The sequence below is a fragment of the Thermobia domestica genome, chromosome 12, assembly GCF_964235325.1.
Source record: "Thermobia domestica chromosome 12, izTheDome1.hap1.1, whole genome shotgun sequence".
Taxonomy (NCBI): Eukaryota; Metazoa; Arthropoda; class Insecta; order Zygentoma; family Lepismatidae; genus Thermobia; species Thermobia domestica.
In genome coordinates, this window is record NC_137465.1 from 202773976 (window position 1) to 202796239 (window position 22264).

General features: G+C 35.3%; 1 protein-coding gene across 1 annotated transcript in view; it reads right to left on the minus strand.

The window, feature by feature from the left end:
• Positions 1–21912, minus strand: part of LOC145666242 (retinol dehydrogenase 13-like) — a 22432-nt gene extending 520 nt beyond the window's left edge. Inside the window, exons 1-4 of the mRNA XM_081733307.1 lie at positions 21813–21912; positions 12426–12518; positions 7887–8123; positions 4746–4931 (exon numbers count right to left, since the gene is read on the minus strand). Of these exons, the coding sequence (XP_081589433.1) occupies positions 4746–4931; positions 7887–8123; positions 12426–12518; positions 21813–21885 (589 nt within the window). The 5' untranslated portion in view covers positions 21886–21912. The remainder of the gene's footprint in view (positions 1–4745; positions 4932–7886; positions 8124–12425; positions 12519–21812) is intronic.
• Positions 21913–22264: the final 352 nt, after the last annotated feature.

Here is a 22264-nt window from a genome sequence, read left to right on the forward strand (position 1 = left end):
CTGTTGTGGACTCACCACGTGGATATATCTATGACGTGTCTTTGAAAAAGCGTCAATAAAACATTCAGTTGACGTTTCTCAGTCTTTCGAAGGCGCAGTTTAGGAAAAAAAAAATTGAACTGCCTATGAAACTATGTGTGTTTATTAAGCTTTTACTGTGATCGCCATTACCAACATGTGATGGTAATGGCGACCAAAGTAGCAATTTGAGTTTTTTCCATCGTGTTCCCGAATTGAAAGAATGATCCTCTTTTTATTTTACACACTTATTGTAGAAGGATTGGAGTATGTATTTACAAATTTGTTTCAATATATTTTGCAAATGAAACTACGTAATAACCCATTTTTCTTAGGTGATCGCCATTGCCCACCTCTCCCCTATCGCGGACGAATTTAAACAAGTAAATATAGTCCCATAAATTTCCCATCCTTCCTTGATCATTTGCCACAAACAGCATGAAAATCGGACTTCAGTTAGAAATTCTAGACCCAAATGAAATCCGTGAGATTAAAAAAAACAACACCCTGTACAAGATCCGCAGATTAAGAAACCAAACCAAAACACAATAAAAAATTAAAACAGAAATCTGAATAATACTTGAAGCGTCTGTAACATAAATGCACATGAACCCCAGTAATTGATCAAGGGCCATATTTTGTAGTGATTGTTGTCAACCCAACAAAAAATCAGCGTTTTAGTTTGCGATGTTAGACACAGCAGTTATAGTTGACTTTTACACGTTTTCCTTGCGTTACACTCAGGAATGTTTGCAAAGGCTGGTACGGAATAAGTCCCATGAGTATATAAAATATATTTGCACGTGGCGCTTAAAGTGTTAACAATATTTTGGAACAGAATTTTAAAATGTTAAGATTTTTCCCAGTGTAGCAGAGTATGTTAGTTACTTGTTTACATTTTTTTTGTAAACATTAAAGGTGATAACTTTTGCTGTGAACCCTTTTCCCTTTGCACCGAAAAGTACTAAATAATTACAAATAATGGAAGTAAGAATTCTTCCATTGTGCTTTGGTAACGTTCGTGTTTTGGAACAGAATTTAAAATATGTCGCCATTTTATCAATAAAGAAGATTATGTGAAATTACCACTTAAATTTGTTTGCATATCGTAATTTCAAACAATTTCTTATATTAGTTATATAAAAACATCTGTATAAATTCACTATGATATATTATAAAAAGATCCATCTCTGTCAATCAAAAAAACTTAAAGCTGTTCCTTGTCTAAGAGATTCTACCCACCACCATGGATCATGCCCAATGTGATGCTATGGGTATGGACTATTGCATGACATCGCAGCTTCCACTTCAAACCTCCTTGCAATTATATCACCAGTAAGTTGGTCTACTTCTACTTTCAGGATTTCCTTAGTCCATTTGAAGTGCGAGCCCGAGATGATGGAAGGCTCCATATAAGAAGTCCAGTAGCATATAGCCTCGCTGCTGAAAGGGACGTGAACTCAAAATCACCTCAACTTATATCGTCCAAAGGAATAACATGGGTCCAAGTTGTAGCTGCCATGTATCGGTGGAAAGACAGTTGTTTCAGCTGTGGAACAGAAATATTTATACTGCCACAGTTTCACATGAATTGCTATCGCATTATTTCGTCCGTGCAAATTGGAGAGTAGGAAAGGTTCTTGATCTTTTTTTTAAAAAAAAAAAAAAAAAAGAAAGAAACAGCACTGATTTACAGAGTTGTTTTGACTTTACAATATTTGAGCTTCTGCTGCACAGAGTTCCATCGATCTCTCATGAATACATGAACACCACTGCAAGGTGATGGCTCGAAATTTTCAAACAGCCATTTACTTTGTCCATTGTCACAAATAATTTTCAGCGGTCATTATCTAGGCAACAGAAAAACAGCTTTTTTACTATTGCTCTTTTGCTCCGCGATACGCAATGATCCGATACGCGATATGCAATCAAATACATGCACTTTAAGTAAATGAAATCCAATCCAACTGAAGGGTCATCCCGTGTCAGCTAAATACACCACTTAGAGTACACAACAAGCTTTCCCACATTTTTGACATAAATCGTTAGTTCCTCGTTAGTTCCCGTTAGTTCTTACAAAAGTTCCGTTAGTTCCGCGATTTTATAAAATTAGAGCATAAACAAAAATGTGTGGGTAGGCAAACTTCACATGTGAAGTTGGCGTATCCAACAAGCTTTGCCACATTTTTCGACACGAATCGTTAGTTCCTCGTTAGTTCCCGTTAGTTCTTACTAAAGTTCCGTTAGTTCCGCGATTTTATACAAATTAGAGCATAAATATAATTTATGGATAGACTAACTTCACATGTGAAGTTTGGGTCAACAGGTTTTCTCAGATTTCTCGACATGAATCGTTACTTCCTCGTTAGTTCACGTTAGTTCTTACAAAAAGTTCCGCTAACGTAACTTTTGTAAGAAATAACGGCAACTAAAAAAGAACTAACGATTCATGTAAACTGATTCGGTATGCCAAGTTCAAATGTAAAGTTAGTGTACCCATTATCCCTTTGAGCTCCAGTGACATCCATGTGCTTGTCATAAAATGTTATAGCACGCACATAGGAAAATTACATCTGGAACACAAAGAGTTAATTTTTATTTACATAGAATTTGTATAAAATCGCGGAAGTAACGTAATTTTTGTAAGATCTAACGAAGAACTAGTGACTCATATCGAGAAACATGTGTAAGTTTCTTTGGTACGCCAACATGTGAAGTTAGCGTACCCACCAATGTCTATTTATACTCTAATATGTATACAATCGCGGAACTAAGAAGAACTTTGGTAAGAATTAAAGGAAATTATATAAGAACTTATGAATCACGTAGTAAAATGTGTTTAAGCTGCTTGGGCACGCCAGCTTAACATATCAAGTCAGCCTACACACCAACTTTACTTGTACTCTAATTTGTATAAAATAGCGAAATTGACGGAACTTTTTGTAAGAACTAACGTGAACTAACGAGGAACTAAAGATTCATGTCGAGAAATCTGGAAAAACTTGTTGACCCAAATTTCACTTGTGAAGTTAGCCTATCCATAAATTATATTTATGCTCTAATTTGTATTAAAACGCGGAACTAACGGAACTTTAGTAAGAACTAACGGAAACTAACGAGGAACTAACGATTCGTGTCGAAAAATGTGGCAAAGCTTGTAGTGTACGCAATCTTCACATGTGAAGTTAGCCTACCCACACATTTTTGTTTATGCTCTAATTTGTATAAAATAGCGGAACTAACGGAACTTTACTGAGAACTAACGGAAACTAACGAGGAACTAACGATTCGTGTCGAAAAATGTGGGAAAGATTGTTGGATACTCCAACTTCACTTGTGAAGTTAGCCTACTCACACATTTTTTTTTTTTTTTTTTTTTTTTTTGCTCTAATTTGTGCAAAATCGCGGAACTAGCGGAACTTTTGTAAGAACTAACGGAAACTAACGATTCATATCGAAAAATGTGGGAAAGCTCGTTGGGTACGCAAAATTTACATGTGAAGTTAGCCTACCCACACATTTTTCTTTATGCTCTAATTTGTATAAAATCGCGGAACTAACGGAACTTTAGTAAGAACTAACGAGAACTAACGATTTATGCCGAAAACGTGGGAAAGCTTGTAGGGTACGCCAACTTCACATATGAAGTTGGCCTACCCATTTGTTTTTGTGTATATTTTTTTAAATCGAGGAGCTAATGTAACTTTACTAAGAACTAACGGGAACTAACGAGGAACTAACAGGTCATATAGATAAAAGTGGGTAAGCTAATTTTGTGTAGGCTAACTTCACAGACCTCAGTTAGGTTAACAAATAATCTTTTTCGTCATGATACCTGTTGAAACGGGAGTGCTTTGAGAACTTGAAGCTCAGAGGTCAAGGGGAACGATTTTTTGAACATAAAGTTTATTAGGAACTAGTGATGTTTCATATTAATAGAAATATATGTTCATTAGCTTTCCAATAATATTACTTTCATGACTGTATTTATATTAAAACCAGAATTATAGTTATATATCTTCAGAGAGAGGTGTTGAAATTTCATGAAATTTCCTCACTTTAAGGATCTGTAACTTTCCCTACAATTGATGTATATCTCTTCAAATTGTTTTTTTTTTTTTTTTTTTTCATCTTTCAACATTGCACGAAGTTTGAAAAAAACAAATAAAAATAATCCGAAAGAATTGGGTTGTAAATGATACTTTTCTGTGCAGAAAAAACCTGATTGTCTTATAATAATTTCTTACCGGCAAGAGTACTGTTTAGTCAATGCAAAATAATATATTCGTTTTGAGTACCTGAAGTGAAAATGTACGTTCATTCATTTTATTGCAATGGCATTAAGCCAAAACTGTTCGCAGTGAAATCCTTTTTAAGAAACACTATATTTCGCGGAAAACATGAATTGCACTACCAATTTAGATGGGTACATAATTTAAATTGAATTGAAACTTTACACTGTTAGAAATACTTTCTTCAATCTGAGAAACCATTTCTTATCTGTGCACCGAGAATATCTTTTCTTAGAAATAAGAGTTCGAAACTCTCATTAATGAGAGATGAAGAAAGGTAGATGAGGTTGCATAAAGCGGAACGAGAAGATATAGGCTGTTACTTTCCTTATGAATGAAAATGGCCAAATCTCATTTCCAAGAAAATATTGTCTCGGTTCACAGATAAAAATCGGTTTCTCAAATTTAAGAAATTATTTTTTACAGTGTACTCACCTGTCCCAGTCAACCTCCTAGATAATTCGTTTGCGAAGAGTATGTTAGCTAATTTAGTGTGGTGATAAGTCCAATATTTTGGAAAATGTCGCTCTGCGTTTAAGTTATCTAATTCGATGTGTCCGAACTTGTGGGCGCCAGAGGACACTACTACGATTCGACTGGGGGCGCTTTTCTTCAGTAGATCTGCAAAGAAAAACAATTAATAAATTTCAACTTTAATTTTCTAAGCATCAATAGAGATCAGTGTTGCCACACTTGGTACAATTGTACCAAATTCAGCCCTTTTTGTCATTCATCGGCCCGTTGGTACCACGCTGGCATTTTCAGCCCATTTTGTGAAAAAATTGGTACAATTCTACTCAATTCAGCACCATTTAACAAATACTTGTCACATTTTCAAAAGTGTCAGAAAGACTTTTCTACATCTCACGTTACTGATACTGTGTTAACTCTTAAAAATGCTGTTGAGCATTAATTCTGTGACGATGCACCGCAAAACGCTACGAACCTTGTGTGGAAAATTCGTAATTCGCTATACTGGAAAACAAATAATGCTAGATGGGTGCATCCTCGCCAGACATGAAGGAGACGAGAAAGAAGTAGTGTGGTGGAAATTTTAGCTTGAAATCTTAAAAAAAAAAAAAAAAAAGTGCGTTTGATTTCCTTACTATACATAACGAAGATAACTGTTTTTCCTTTTAATTTGCGGCCTCTGTTATACTTCCCACTTCCGAGAAAAGTTTCACCTACTCCTACGGTTGTTTGGATTCCTCCTATTTGGATGTTTTCAAAATTTAATTTTTAAAAGAGCACTTTCTTGCTTTGGACTCTCGGAAGAGGTGGGGGGAGTGTTCTAGAACTTTACCTCTTTTAGTTTCGTGTTGTAGAGCCATGTATTACACTGGTATAAAATAACGAATTCAGCCCTTTTTGTTTTAATTTGGTACTATTTTTCAGCCCACTCCAGAGCTAGGACTGTGGCAACACTGATAGAGATAAACATTTGATAAGAATCGTAATCAATGAAAATACGTCACTAATAAAATTGGTTGGTTTGTATTAAATGATTGTATTCATTGTGAAAATAAATAGCCAGTTACGCTTTCTTATGGAACTCCATGCAGATTTTTAGAGTGTGGGTGTCACTATATGAATACTTTAACAACGCATTTCTTGGCGGAAGTAGTATCCTAATAGACATTCTTAGTTTGTTTTTTTTTTTTTTTTCCTCCTGCCCACAGTTGAATTATTCTTTCTAAAACGACACATGTCAAGTTATGCCAAACATGAAGTTAACAACACTATTGTGTCTGCTACGCGTCGATACACATTTTGTGAGATATCTGCACCTGTCGAGCTATTCCCTACGCTTGGTATATTATAAATAAATAGATGTTTTTGGAGAAACTAGAGTGTGTAGTATAGTTTTTCTCATTTTCCTCAAAACTTGATTTTTCTAACTTATGTTGTTTTAGAAAAAACGATTCAAATTAAGTTCAGATTTACATACATATATATATATATATATATATATATATATATATATATATATATATATATATATGCATACTGATTAGTGTAAAAACTATTATATCAATGTCTACTGTTTGCTTTTACTAGGTATGCTTGGACAATGCCGTGTCGTGGTAGGGAGCAAGGCGACGGTCCCTTGCGCCGAAGTAAGGGGGCACAAAATTCGGGAAGAAAAACGAGAAAGGAAAAATTACTTGGAATATTTTAGATCAACAGCAGTATTTTTCTATTTAATATTTAATTTGACCAGAGTCAAATTTATTCTTTTTGCGTCCCTAGACAGTTGCTAAAAGCGCCCCACCTGTAAATAAAATGGAAGGAAAAAGTAATAAAATGCGCTCAAAATCCAGGAAAAGCAGTGTTTACCATAGTGGTGCTTTCGCGGCTGGTCTGTCAATCTCACTCATATATACGTTGGCGCCGTCATATACTCTCGCCCTGGGCGTTAATTTTCCACGGCACAGCACTGTGCTTGGACGAAGGAACTTTTTCGTGTCCCGATGGGAACAATGTAGGACACAGAAAGCAATAATTAGCAGAGAAAGACGAATAGGGCTGAGGGTTATTTTCCCGAAGTTGTAGAAGCTAGCACTATTAGCAGCAGTGGCGCATTTACGATCTTTTTTCGGGAGGGGCCTTGCTAATTTTCGGAAGGGGGGGGCTTTGCCTGAAAATGTGAAAATTCTGCAAGATATTTCATACACTTGATTATAGTAAGTAAGATTTCGGGGGAGCTTAAGCCCGGAAGCCCCCCCCTAAATACGCCACTGATTAGCAGTCTCTATCTGGATACAAATCTCCACACTATACATACATGTTTGGCCTCTATATAAATAATTATCTTGCATAGTATTATTTGCTATTAAATTAAAGTATTTCACCATTAAACTTTCCATATATTAATTTGCATTCAGAACTCTTCATTTCAAATGTCATCATGAATGATTCCTATATATCCATAATTCCATCGCCTTCATCTTTATATTCAACTATTTTTTCGGGTCTTAAACTATTACGAAGCAGCCATAGCAGCTAAATCTTCTACTACACAAATTTTGTTTCAGGGTAAGATTAGTGTAAGATCCTGCGTTCGATTCTTCATTATGACATTCTGAGGTTCATTACGTTCGCAGAAAATCCTTGAGACACATTCTGTTTGTTTTGCTCTCTTATGTTAGTATAGATCCAATTTTCCTGTAATTATCATGTTTGTTCTTTCAATTATTTGATGGTAGGATTTAATAGTTTTCATATTTGGACTCTTTGAATATACTTAGTAATACTAAAATAGTTTTTTTTTTTTTTTTGTCTTACATAAGTCTTAGAAGTTCTTTCTTTCTATTTTCGTGTGCTCTTTAGCTAGATACTTCATCTGATATAAATATTGCCACCTCGACCAAAAAAGAGAAAGAAAGAAAGAAAGAAAAAACTTCTATTAATAGAGAAGTTATTATCTTGAATTTAAAAAGTGGACATATTACCCCCAGTGACTCTACATACAAGCTATTAAAAGAGTGTCACTTACCTAAAGGAAAGTCTGCATGAGAGGCTTTGATCTTTCTAGAATGAGTAAAAAATTAAAACGTTTGAAGAAAATAAACTCACCCAAAAGTAGATTAGTCAAAAGAAAAGGTCCAAAGTGGTTCACTTGCATTTGTAATTCCAGGCCATCGTCTGTTTTCTTGTGCCTCTTCTCAATGACGCCAGCGTTGTTCACTAAAACATCTAAGGACTTCTCTGTCTTCAAAATGTCTTCAGCAAAATGGCGGACAGATTGCAAAGAACTCAAATCTAACAGTTTGATCACAACATTCTCATTACCTGTCTTCTTAACTATTTCACCTGCATTCAAAATAATAAGAATATTACAATCGAAATATTTGAGTTAAACTTGTACTGTAGAGAAAAGTCCTCTATGTTGTACCATTTTTTTAGTAAAGGCCTTATATTTTCTAAGTTTAATGGAAATTAGAATAAAACTTAAGTAATAACATAATTATTTATTTATTTATAAATGTTTCAAATACAAATCAATGTCCATTTTACACTGGAACGACGTAACAACGTACGGTATATAACAAATAACAAAAAAGAAAGAAGAGAAATTCTAAAAAATAAAAATAACAAAACACATATTTATACATATACCAAGGATCTTATAAAATAGAGGATCTGCCCATATATATCTTCATCCTATTAAATAATGAAGTCAAAAAACAACCGAGAATCGGCACGTCTGACTGGCTACTCTCGTTTCCGCCATCGTCTGATTGGCTACTTTCGTTTCCGCCATGTTTGTTGGCTAAAAACATTGCGATCCTATTGGGTGGAGTGGGCAGAGTAGGGGTAGCGAAACTGTAACATATGGCTTCAAGATTTTGTTGTAAGGGCAGATCCTCTATTTTATAAGATCCTTGACATATACAATATGTACCATATTTACAGAGACTTTAAACGATTTTCAGAATCAAAAATATCAACATCTGACAATCAACTATTATGCAATGATGCCCGCCTGAAGTATAAAGGACGATGTATAATTGATAATCTGGGTATTACATATGTAAGTAGCGTATGACTAGGAGTAAGGGGAGAAGGTACACGAAAATTTAGAACGGAGACCAATAATTCGGAGTTAATTTTCCCCTTGATAATTTTATGGAGAAACAGCAAGTCGCGCCGTACGTCGAGTAAGTGGAGTATGAATATTGAGTTTGGTTAGGTGCTCTGATTTGTTAAGACTAGACACTAACGGAACTCTTTGTTTGACGAAAGTAAGAAAAAAAAAACAGTTCAGGAGAGAATCAAAACGGGATAAGTTTGAAGCACATGCCATGTTTCATATTCAATTTTAGGAGATACAAAAGCTGTGAAGAAAATAGTGAGTGATTTGAGATCGCGAATTTCAGTAAATCTGTAAAGAATGGTCAGTATTAAAATTATCGGTTTAAATAGTGTATGAAATTGTTGAAAGAAGAATACCACTGATACCATTAAAATAATTTAATGAAATGAAGTGTGTTATTTGGTACAATTTAAGAAACCGTTCCCTATATTGTACCACTTTCCCCCTCTATTGTAACAGACAATTAATTTGGGAAACATTAACATTTCGTAGAAAGTAGAAGGTGTTACTGATTATTAATAATTACTACATTAATGACCACATCTAATTGGGAAAAAATAAACTCTTGTAATTATTTTTGAGAAATAGATACAATTTTATACGTCTAGCAGATATTTTCCTTTCAATGTATTAGCATTTTCAAAGTCTATAAATTTGAATACAAGACATACACGAAAAATCCAAACTAACAAAAGTCTATTCACATAATCTCTTGAAAATGAATTTGGAATTACGAGTCGTTATAAAACATTAAACACAACTTGATTAAGAAATAGACCACTATCATGACTTCATTTGACAAATTAATCATAGACAACTTATAAACAATAACTTGATTACATTGATCACAGTAGAAAACTTGGTTTGTTGCTTACACCTACCCACTTGATATGCAGCCAATACTTGCAACAAAGACATTAGATTTTATCATCTTTATCATATAAAAGTTTTTTTTTCTAACCCGCTCTCTGTTTTTCTTGCTACAATTAGCCTTAATTCTTCATAAGAGCTTTTTAATAAGAAAGTTGTAGTATTATACCAGCGTTTCCCAACCGGTGTGCCGTGAATTGGCCGCTGGTGTGCCGCGAGGAATCAAAACGAAATTATTAATTTTATAGCAATCAAATTGCAAAACTTAGGGAAAAATTTATATTTATATTTCACATTACTATGAACCTCTACTATGAATCTACAATTTTAAGTTTCATACCGGGTTACTGTTCTGTACATTTCTAATGTTGAAAAAAGTATTTGTTATCATTGTTATGACCATTAGTGCTTCCTTATTGTTGCAGACTATTTCGTAACTTGAAAATTTAAAATATCATTCAATCCTTTCGACAAATTACCTACATTTGTGTTTTAAAAGTAAAAGAGATTTGTTTGTTCGTTCGTTCATATTTAGTGATCTAAGGTTGGATACAGTTTTTAAAAAGAAAGCGTATTTTTAAAAACCTGAGCTCAATATTTCATTGCAATTGTTTTCTATTTTAAAATTAGAATGAAAAAAAGCATAATGATTTACCACAGGGAAAAAAACAGTGATAGAGCTTTTTCCTCTGTGAGAAGGAGATCAATAATCACAGAAAAAATACCACTGTGTTTTATATTTACAAATAATAAGATCTATAAGTGTGCCGCGAGAATCCAAGTAACACCCGTAGTGTGCCGCAAGTTGAAAAAGGTTGGGAAACGCTGTATTATACTTTCATATTGGCCAATTTCATCTTTCTTAGCATTTCAGTTTAAGATTATACAATGTGAAACATAGACAATAACAAGATAAAAGTTTTATTGTTTACTTTCTTTGCTGCTTCTGGAAGTGATAGGTAAAGTCTAAAATTTTGATCCTAAATTGTACCATACAACTTAGGGAAAACTTATCGGCTTACTTAAGAACACAGACATTTTACAATATTTTTCTCATTTATTTTATCAACTCTGGAATATCTGATGTTTGGAATAAGCATGTTGTATTATTGACAACTAAGTACTGAATCCTTTACTATGCAGAATATAGTACTTATATATATATATATATATATATATATATATATATATATATATATATATATATATATATATATATATATATATATATATATATATATATATATATATATATATATATAACCATAGTTCGTAATCTACAATGACGCCGTTTGTTACACCGTCCAAGGATACTAAGGTGTATTTAAGAGCAACGTGGCGGCACTAATATTCAGATTGTTGACGAGAAACCACAGCGCTACAATTGAGGATCTTCGAGACTTTTAATTTTCCACAATTCCAATTCGACTGGAATAACATGCAATAAAATTTATAGAAAAGCTGTTCGGTGATTAATATTAATCAATGTAACTTTCAAGTCATTTTTTGGGGGAGGGGGGGTGATAATACGTGACATTAGTATCGTGGTTTGGGAAACGTATCCTGGGATTAATTCTTCTACTCCAAGACTGTCAGACCCAGCAATTTGCCATATTAGGCCTTTTTGAGATGCACGGGAACAAAAACTAAAATATCAAGCTCATTTGAATGCAGAAAACTTCTTCAACATACTTGTCAGATGCCGGATAAGAAGAAAGCACATTGTTCAGATTAGCACTTCGGGTGTTGTACCCAAGGGCGCCGATCCTGGGGGGCCCAGAGGGCCCGGGCCTCCTAAAGCTCATGTGGGCCCTCATATTGTATTTATGAATGTATAATATTTGACATAATTTGAATACAATTTGTCTTAAAATTCTCATATATATATGCCTTCTGCATCCGAATGCCCCCCCCCCCAAATTTACAGAGAAATCGGCGCCCTTGGGTGTACCTAGGTATATGTAACGTAACGTCTTTCAAATATATTAACAAAATAATTGTTGTAATTATATCATTTTGTAGATTTCAGTAATAAATAATATTGTATCCAGTACTTTTTACTATTGTTTCTAATAGATAAATAAATGAAAGATACATTTGTATTTTATTCATAGATATTTTTATTCGTAACACGCATAATAGTTTCTTTTTTTAAAAATGTCTATTCCCAACTGACAAATAGAACAAAACACTTTTGGGACTCCACAAGAAATACTCTTCAGAAAGGGCTCTGCGGCTGAAAAAGTTTGGGAACCACTGAAATAAACAACTACTGCTAATCGAAATAAATGTCTGTCAGTTGCGAAACTCAGAAATACATAGCAGTTGTAGTGTGCAGAGCTGGAAACTAACGCATAATAAATATCTTCCGGACGGTCTGATGTATTAGGTAATATGTACTTTCTTGATCCCCTACTCTACTGGAAGTATCCTACCAATTTAGCACTGGGTAAACAACGTGAACAATAACGACAAAATACGTCAAGTTCTTACAATAAGAAATTATTTACATGTACAGTTGCCAGGTAGTTAAAATCGTTCGATTAAAATAATGTTTTCCTAGTTGAGGCAGAGTTAGTTGTAACTTATTAAAACTATGAAATAAGAAACAACGGAATTAAGTAAATAATTGAGATTGAAATACATACGTCGAGCCTCGTCAGCTCTCTTCATGCTTCTACACGCCAAGATCACTCTCGCTCCACGTCGAGCCAAATCCAATGCAGTGGCTTTTCCTATTCCTGCAGAGCAAAGTTAAAAAGATCCTTAAAATATGGAAATGACAATGTCGTAAACTTTATTAAGTGAAATTATTAAGTTATTATTATGGTGAATCTTTAGCTACAGGTGTATACGAGTGAAATGCTTATTTTCTAAGTTTACAAATTGCCATGATCAAAATCTTAGGAATTCCTTTGAATAACCGAGAGGTTAGCTCCGGTAGGAAATCCTGTATATAGGATTCCATGATAAGCCAGTGGTTTCCAAAAATATGTGTCGTGAAATTTTAGAATTTAAAAATTTTGAAAATGTTATAGTGCTGCCAAAGTGTCTTGTGCCGTGGCAAAAATGCGAACTAAAGCTCACACCCACGCGTTGAGCCAATAAAGGTTCAGCTGTTGCTAAGCGAGAGAGCCTTGGCGAAAGGTAGTGAAATTCCTTCAGCTGATAGCAGCGCCTGGAACCGAAGACTAGGTGTCAAGTCAATATGGTATATCTATAATAATTAGTCAAACGCAATTTTGAGATAGACTGTACCGGTCAACGCTTCCAACAGAAGTAACAATGCTTAGTATTACACAGTCACTTGTTGATAGAAATTATTTTATTGTTTTATATCATTGTATCATTCATTGTTTTATATTATTGTAATAAACAATCAAGTAAGTGTATCTTGAAATGAATTTTTTCAGTTTAACATCCCAAAATTATGTCCTTTAGGCTAAGGGAGAAAGATGATCAAGGCAAGTGAGTGATAATGAAAGAATTGGTGGAATGGGAATGTGGGAAGAAATGGGAGCATCCCGAGAAAACCCACCGACACGATGTTATCCACCACAAACTTACCTGGCCGGGAATAGAACCAGGGACCTCATGGACCAGAGGTAAGCCCGCGGGTTTACCACCACTGAGACCCGCGAGTGTATCTCGATGTCGAGGTTGTTCTGTAAAATGTGTCCTCAGTGCTCCATGTCTCATAACAGCCTTAAGAGTCTTCATCCCGGCGAAATTAAAATACCGCTAATTTTACAGTAATTATGTGATATATTCAAATAGATAAAAGATAATTAAAATATGGAACAAGAGCGCCCTAGACAATATTATTTTGCGTGAGATACCGTTATCACAAGTCACCTAGTGGCTTTCCCTTTTCAGCTGTTTAGAAACGCGAAAATAAATGCCAATTTTCAAAATGGCTCGAAATCAAAAGAGATAAGTGAGTCGTGATAACAGTATCTCATGTAAAATAATATTGTCTAGGGCGCTCTTGTTCCACATTTCGATTATCTTTTATCTATTTGAAGATATCACAATTTCTGTAAAATTAGCGGTATTTTAATTTCGCCGGGATGAAAACTCTTAAAAGGTGGATAGAAACGCAGGGCCGTGCTGTGGAGATGGCCAGCGGGGCGACGGCCCCGGGCGGCGAAGTAAGGAGGCAAAAAATTCGGGAGAAAAAAGGAAAAAAAGATAGGAAAAATTGCTTGGAATATATGTATAGGGGCGCCGTCGGATACTCTCGCCCCGGGCGCTGATTTTTCACGGCACGCCCCTGTAGAAACGCTCAAGTTTAAACAAAATTGGGGTTTCATAAGTTCCGTTTAAAAGAGTCCGTGTTCTACTTTTAATTTGCGAATCTGTCATTTGCGTGTTTAATCAAGATCCATCGCGCTGTAGAAACAAACAACATACAATAATCATTCGAGGTCATTCCGTACCACTCTTCGATAGGGTCTAAATTCTGCGTACAGTAACACAATGCAATAAATGCGAAAAAAAAAAAACATTGTAATTGGTATGACGATTATTGCAAATCTTGTGTTGTATTGATGCAACCCGTTACGGTATGTATTTGATAAAGTTCGTACGATACACTTCGGTGCATGGAAGAGTTAACACTTTCTTTTCCAACAACAAGAACTGAAAATGAGTATTTTAACCTCTGAAAGGAGCTTTTCAGATTGAGATTTTAAAGAACAAATAGGCCTATATCAAATATGACCAGTGGCGTATTTACGATTTTATTTCGGGGAGGGCTTTGGTAACTTTCGGGGTGAAGGCTTTGCCTGAAAATGTGAAAATTCTGCAAGATATTTCATATACTTTACTATAGTAAGATTTCGTGGGGGGCTTAAGCCCGGAAGGCCACCCCCTAAATACGCCACTGAATATGACCAAAAGTGGATCTGATTCTCGTGTGCACTGAACGCACCAAATAAAAGTTTGTTTTATTTTCTTAGATCATTCGTAAATTTTATGGACTTAAGAGCAAACGAATTTTCTTATATATATATATTAGGGATGGCCAATTCCGGAATTTTTACTTTCCGGAATCCGGAAAGTAAAATCGGAAAATTCCGGAATTCGGAAAAATTCCGGATTTCGGAAAAATTCCGGATTTCGGAAAAAATCCGGAAAAATTCCGGATTTCGGAAAAAATCCGGAATTCAGAAAAATTCCGGAATTCGGAAAAATTCCGGATTTCGGAAAAAATCCGGAATTCAGAAAAATTCCGGATTTCGGAAAAAATCCGGAATTCAGAAAAATTCCGGAATTCGGAAAAATTCCGGATTTCGGAAAAAATCCGGAATTCGGAAAAAATCCGGAATTCAGAAAAATTCCGGATTTCGGAAAAAATCCGGAATTCAGAAAAATTCCGGATTTCGGAAAAATTCCGGAATTCGGAAAAATTCCGGATTTCGGAAAAAATCCGGAATTCGGAAAAATTCCGGATTTCGGAAAAAAATCCGGAATTCAGAACAATTCCGGAATTCGGAAAAATTCCGGATTTCGGAAAAAAATCCGGAATTCAGAAAAATTCCGGAATTCGGAAAAATTCCGGATTTCGGAAAAAATCCGGAATTCGGAAAAAATCCGGAATTCAGAAAAAATTCCGGATCTCGGAAAAATTCCGGAATTCGGAAAAATTCCGGATTTCGGAAAAAATCCGGAATTCAGAAAAATTCCGGAATTTGGAAAAAATCCGGAATTCGTAAAAATTATTTTTTCTTTTTGTAATCCTAAGAATTTTGTTCAAATGCAAACGAACAAATTTCCTTTTTTTAATCCTAAGAATGTATGATGCAAGTTAAGCTGAAACTTACATCCTGAAGTATACACTACTCAATCTTCCCATGGTTAATGAGATGTAGTCCAAAAGTACGATGTACTCCTAATATTTAATTTTTGTTTTACTGTGATATTGTCCAGAGGTAAGACATTTATATCACACTGAGATAAACAACTTGACATAATGAAGATGTTATCATACGTAGTTTTCCAGAAAATCGTGAGAAACGATTTTTTATGAAGTTAAAATATGCGTCGCTTGTTGCCAGTGTGATGCAATTGATAACTTTTATGCTGGAATAGTCTTATTATTATTATTATTATTATTATTATTATTATTATTATTATTATTATTATTATTATTATTATTATTATTATTATTATTATTAATCGTTTATGTACTGTAAAAGAAAAATATGAACCGTTAAGTAGTAGATTTTATCTGTTGTTTTTTGATATCTTCTAACAGTAATAACAAATTGCTTGTAAATACGCAATGATTATCAAGAACAATGGCATATTAATGTAAGGACTACTCTGCAGGCTAGCAATAAACAATAAACAATAACAGATAAACAATAGTCCCCCCCCAAAAAAAAAAGTAACTAACTTGGGCACGTCAGAATGTTAGCGAGAATATAGGGACGCATTGAGACTAGCAAAAAACGTGGTGTTATTACTACTCAAAGGGCCGTACGATGGAGGCATTATCGTTAATGTTAATGGCACCAATGAGCACTTACTTGCTCTAACGGTTAAGCTCATTTTTGAGATGATTCTTAGAAGTGAGCGTGTTGGCATGCAGTTGGAGTACTAACGATTTGCGTCACTATCGAACACTAACGTAGCACTAGCGACGTTTAAAGTCGAAATTGGAGTCTGACATAAGTGGCTTGTCAACTTCACGGACATTATATTTTCCTTGAATGCGAGAATTTTGCGCCCGGGAAATTTGCGCCCTACCACAAAAATAGGAAAAAATGCGCTCGCAATATATTTGCACTGGGATGTTTGCGCCCTACCCCAAAAAGAGGGGAAAATGCGCCGGCTATATATTTGCACTGGGATGTTAGCGCCCTACAATTCAACTTATTATTGTATTGTGTAAAGTAACTTCCACTCGCACTTGAACTAGGCTTGCCTCTCATCGTCTCAGTGAGTTACTCCATCCGTTATAATATTCCGAACAAATGAAAAAAATACAATTTTAGTTCACTAAAGGGCAATCCATACAAATACAATTTTTCATTATACTACAAAATTTACAATAAACGTATAGATGACTGATATATAATTATTTATTAATATAATCAAAGAGTATAATTTAATCTACAAAAGGCTGTTTGGCTCTACCCAGATATCTCTGTTCACAATCCTTGCGAGTTGTTTGGCTTTTCAGGACACAAAATATAGAAAAGAAAATGTAAAGTGAATGTAAAATCAGTTCAGTAATATTATCAAGAAAACTATGTACAGTGTGTTTACTTGCTGGAATTACACTTCAAACACACAATTGCGTTCAGTCGTTCTTTCAGGAAAAATGTTCCGGGGGGCACATTTAGTATTCCGGAGGGGGGGTCACTGCTGGTACTATTCTATTTATTATTATATTATAGACGTATTATTTTGGTCTCCTCTGAGGGGGCACTCTGAGAGCTCTGGGGAGGCCAGTGTTCCCCCAAAATCATCTCTGGAAGAAGCAGTGGTTGCGTTGATCCGTTGTGTTCTTTTGGCTTATATTGAAGTTTATTCTCCCCTTATATAGCCACAATGAAAATAAATCACAATGGCATGGTTGTGGGGGGAGGATTGTTTATGCTGTAATGTCAGCCCCTCCGAGGAAATGCGTAAGCTCCAATAGGTTCTTTTATTTCGCAGGGCTCAAACTTCCCGGTGGAGGTACATCGCAGGCGAAATTTTCCCTGTTCTTGAGGTAGGGCGCAAATTTCCCAGACGCAAAATTCTCGACACCATTCGAATGACCTCGGAAGACTATATCTTTTTCAATACTTTTTTGTATTATTTTACTCGAGATTTCTTCATAGCTTCTTATTAAAATACTTACTAATATATCCTCATTTTATTGTCCTAACCAATCAATATGGGTATGTTGTCAGTAAAATATTTAGAATGATCAAGCCTCTGGTGTGTAACCACAGTATTTCATATCATGCCCCCATTAGAAATCTTGGCTAAACGAACCAATATATGTTGCCAATAAAATAGTTTAGAATGATTGAGCCCCTGGTAAATAACCACAGTATTTCGTGACAGACCCCCCCCCCCCTTCCTATTACCATATTCTAGCTACGTGCCTGACTCAGCTAATTCTCTACATTCTTTACCAAGCACACATTTTCTAAAGCGGAAAATGCTCTCTAAATACCTAAGCTCATTATTTTCAGCAGATGCACAAACTGGGTAACATTCTATCTACATGAATGTTATATATGTCGATTACTGGAAACCGCTTCTCGCTATCTATTACCATATTTACTATATAATGATTAACGTTAAAACCGGAAATGGTTGATTTGTACCGCTTCCGGTTTGAATATTACATTCATCAGGGAACTCGATTCTTAACTATTGACTCTGTACATCATGGCCAAAATTGATTGGTAATCCATCAGATAGTTCTTGAGACTGTTTGTTTCACTGACGGACAGAATGAATATATGGCTATAGAGTTTTGATAAACTAAATTCGTTAATGAGTGATGATGGAACAAATATAAGAAAGGGAACCAAGAGTACCACCGGGAAAATTTTCGAACACAAAATTAGCCATCGAAAACCCACATGTCCTGGGTTAGAATACCATAGATGAAAACTCTACCACTGAGTCATCAATCACCCGCTTATTAGTTTTGTTAATTATTACATTAATATAAATTAATGAAAGCCTGCTTATGTTAATTATTGAACAATTACATTGTATACTTCGTAAAGTCAAAAATTATAAATTTGTATTTACTGTACATACAGTGAGTGCAGAAAGTGTTCGTACACCTATCCTATTGAAACGAGAATGCCTGCGAAAAAGAAACAGAAAATTTAAGAAGTGTAATAACACACACAATATGAATAATGAAAACTAAGCTTTATGCATATATCAATAAAGAACCACAAAGACAAGTTTAATGGTCAGAAAGTAAATAAATTCCGTAGAAAATGTATAGAGTAGACGCAAAAAGTGATCGTACACCTGACGTACGAATACGAAACAAAGATACCACAACTGGGGTTCACTAGTATTCACCTGAGTATACACCTCTGTATAGCATGACGAGTAACAGAATGAGATTAATTGTGAATAGGAGTGAAAAAACTGCACGGTGGGCTGTCGAAATGGGAAGCAACCGAACAGAAACAAATGAGGAGACAAGAAAAGTAATTATTAAAGTGCATAAGAAGGATAAGTCTTTGAGAAAGATAGCAAACCTCAGGGGCAGATCCAGAGGGGGGCGATCGGGGCCATCGTCCCCCCCCCCACAAGAGGAAACTTTCTTATTTTATATATAAATAAACCCATCCATAAAAGTTTGGAGCTCTTAAAAGTAGCAGTATTACTGCCGACCGCCCCTTCCCCAGAAGTCCGTCCTGGATCCGCCCCTGTATAGAGTAGCTACAATCGAGTATTTTCCGCTGTATGTTTGGAGTCGTTGTCTTGCTGAACAATAAATTGTTTTCAAGAACCATCTTCTGCGCACTAGTATGGAGATATTCCTTTAATATGTTAATATACACTTTGTGGATCATCACTCCATCGATAAGGTGGAGACGACCCACTCCTGAGGCACTCATACATCCCCAGACGAGCACGGACCCTCCTCCGTGTCTTACTTTAGGGACGAGATTTTGAGGATTCATCTCTGTATTCACCTTGCGCTATACCATACGCCTCCCATTGGACTCGATAAAATTAAATTTACTTTCGTCCGAAAATATGACCCTATTCCAGAAAGAAGCCTGATCCCTTATCTTTATACTCTTTTTCAAACTTTAGTCTCTTTATACGATTTGTCTTGTTCACCCAGAACATTTTCCTGGCTATCCGACCATGATACCCTGCAAATATTCCGCACTGTACTGGCTGATACTTTAACACCGCGTGTTTCCAGATCCGTTGCCAATTGCACAGCACTACTTTTTGGAACCTTTTTTCTTTCCCTAATAATGTAACGTTTAACTTGTTCACTCAACACTCTTGGTCTTCCAGTTCTTTTTTATTATTATTATTTTTTTATTGTTTTTTTTATGGTTTCGCACAGTGATAGAAACATTATACATCGCAATTATTGTGTGTACTGTTGAACGAGGCCTGTCTGCAAGGTTTGCCAGGGGCGGATCCAGGACGGACTTCTGGGGGGCGCGGTCGGCGGTAATACTGCTACTTTTAAGAGCTCCAAACTTGTTATGGATGGGTTTATTTATATATAAAATAAGAGTTTCCTCTGGATCCGCCCCTGACTCTATAATACCTTGAAACAGCTTCGCACACCTCCCCAATCCCCAGACATGAACCCTATAGAACATCTATGATCTGTTCTGGAGACAAGAATCAGAAGGCACAGCTTGTCTACTAAAGAAGGCCTAAGAAAAGCTATTCAAGAAGAATGGGACATAATCAGTCCCGAAGCTACAGAACTACGAACTACTACAGGTGAAATCAATGCCACGAAGACTACAGACAATAATTAACGCACAGGGTAAACCCACAAAATATTAAATAACGTAATATACTTTATAAGCATTAATTCAAGCATAAGTGTACGGTGACTTTTTGCGTTTACAAGAAAGGAATTCTCTCTTTTCTTCTGAACAAAACAGTGATTGTGTTTGTTTGGCCTTTCTCTTGTATATAGAAATAAAATGTATGAATGTGTAGTCTTAATTCTGGTTATATATATATTTTCCACCTCCCGTTCTCATGCTAGCTGTTTTCAATATAAAGTATGCACGGTGTACGAACACTTTCTGCGCTCACTGTAGGTATGTTGACAATAAGCGAATGTTATTAGAATATTTGTTGAGATTTATTTTCCTTCACTGCCTTTCGCCTGGTTAAAAAGTAGTTTACAGTGCTTTGGAGCAGGTGCAGGTGGGAACGCGATAATGTTTGAGACATACCGGCGACTTTTTTGTGTGTGAAAATAAGACCTTTCTCATAAAGTAGTAAATAACTGCAGTAGCAATTGTCTACGTAAATGATAAAGACATATCCAACTACAAGAAATTAATACAGTATATATAGCCTATTCATTATTGTGTTTCTCTTTTAACAGCTACTAGCTAAGGATGGCCAATTCCAGAATTTTTACTTTCCGGAATCCGGAAAGTAAAATCGGAAAAATTCCGATTTTTTCTAAATTCCGGATTTTTTCCGAATGTCGGATTTTTTCCCAATTCCGGATTTTTTCTGAATTCCGGAATTTTTCCGAAATCCGGATTTTTTCTGAATTCCGGAATTTTTCCGAAATCCGGAATTTTTCTGAATTCCGGAATTTTTCCGAATTCCGGAATTTTTCCGAAATCCGGAATTTTTCTGAATTCCGGAATTTTTCCGAAATCCGGAATTTTTCTGAATTCCGGAATTTTTCCGAATTCCGGAATTTTTCTGAATTCCGGAATTTTTCCGAAATCCGGAATTTTTCTGAATTCCGGAATTTTTCCGAATTCCGGAATTTTTCTGAATTCCGGAATTTTTCCGAAATCCGGAATTTTTCCGAATTCCGGAAAGTAAATTTTCCGATTCCGGAAAACAAAATTTCCGGAATCCGGATTCCGGAAAATTTTGGCCATCCCTAATATATATATATATATATATATATATATATATATATATATATATATATGAACTTGAATATATTTATGTAACATTAAACAACATGGTGACACATATTTTAATCAAGTATATGAAACTGACATCCTGAAGAATTTCTACTGAATTTAATAAAATCAATAGGCCTATTAAAATCTAGAGATGTCATAAAATAGATGATCTGCCTATATGTATCTTAATCCTATTAAATAGTGGCAAGTCTGATTGGCTACTCTCGTTTTCGCCATCTGATTGGCTACTTTCGTCTCCGCCATGATTGTTGGCTCAAAACATTGAGATCTTATTGGTCGGAGTGGGCAGAGTAGGGGTGGAGAAACTGTGACGTATGGCTTCAAGATTTTGTTGTAAGGGCAGATCTTCTATTTTATAAGATCCTTGATTAAACTAGTAAGATTTCTTACCGGTATTAGAACCTGTGATAATGACAGTTTTTCCATTCATTCTTCTCTTACTCCTGCAAACACCACAGTCCATTTTTATGTAAACTTTTATTCCAAGAAGTAATAGGAAGATGATAATTAAAAGGTAGAATAACACATTACAGATTACACCAACCATGGCTGCAGATCATCTATTGAAGAGAGAAAAAAATCTGCCATTAGAGCCATTGCAGAAGCGTTTAAGATGGTCCTTTTTAATAACATCTAGTCTCAAACTGATAAAAGAAAATGACATAGAACAAATATTGTAGAGGAAACAACCTGATGAGCTGTAGTATACAATGATTTACTGATTGCAATGTTTGAAATAAAGCTCAGAATGACCAAATTTTGTACAGGACGAATGGCTCAGGGGCTGAGCCAACAGTTCAAACCTCTATCGCTCCGCTTCTTATTAACCTAGAGAGATCATT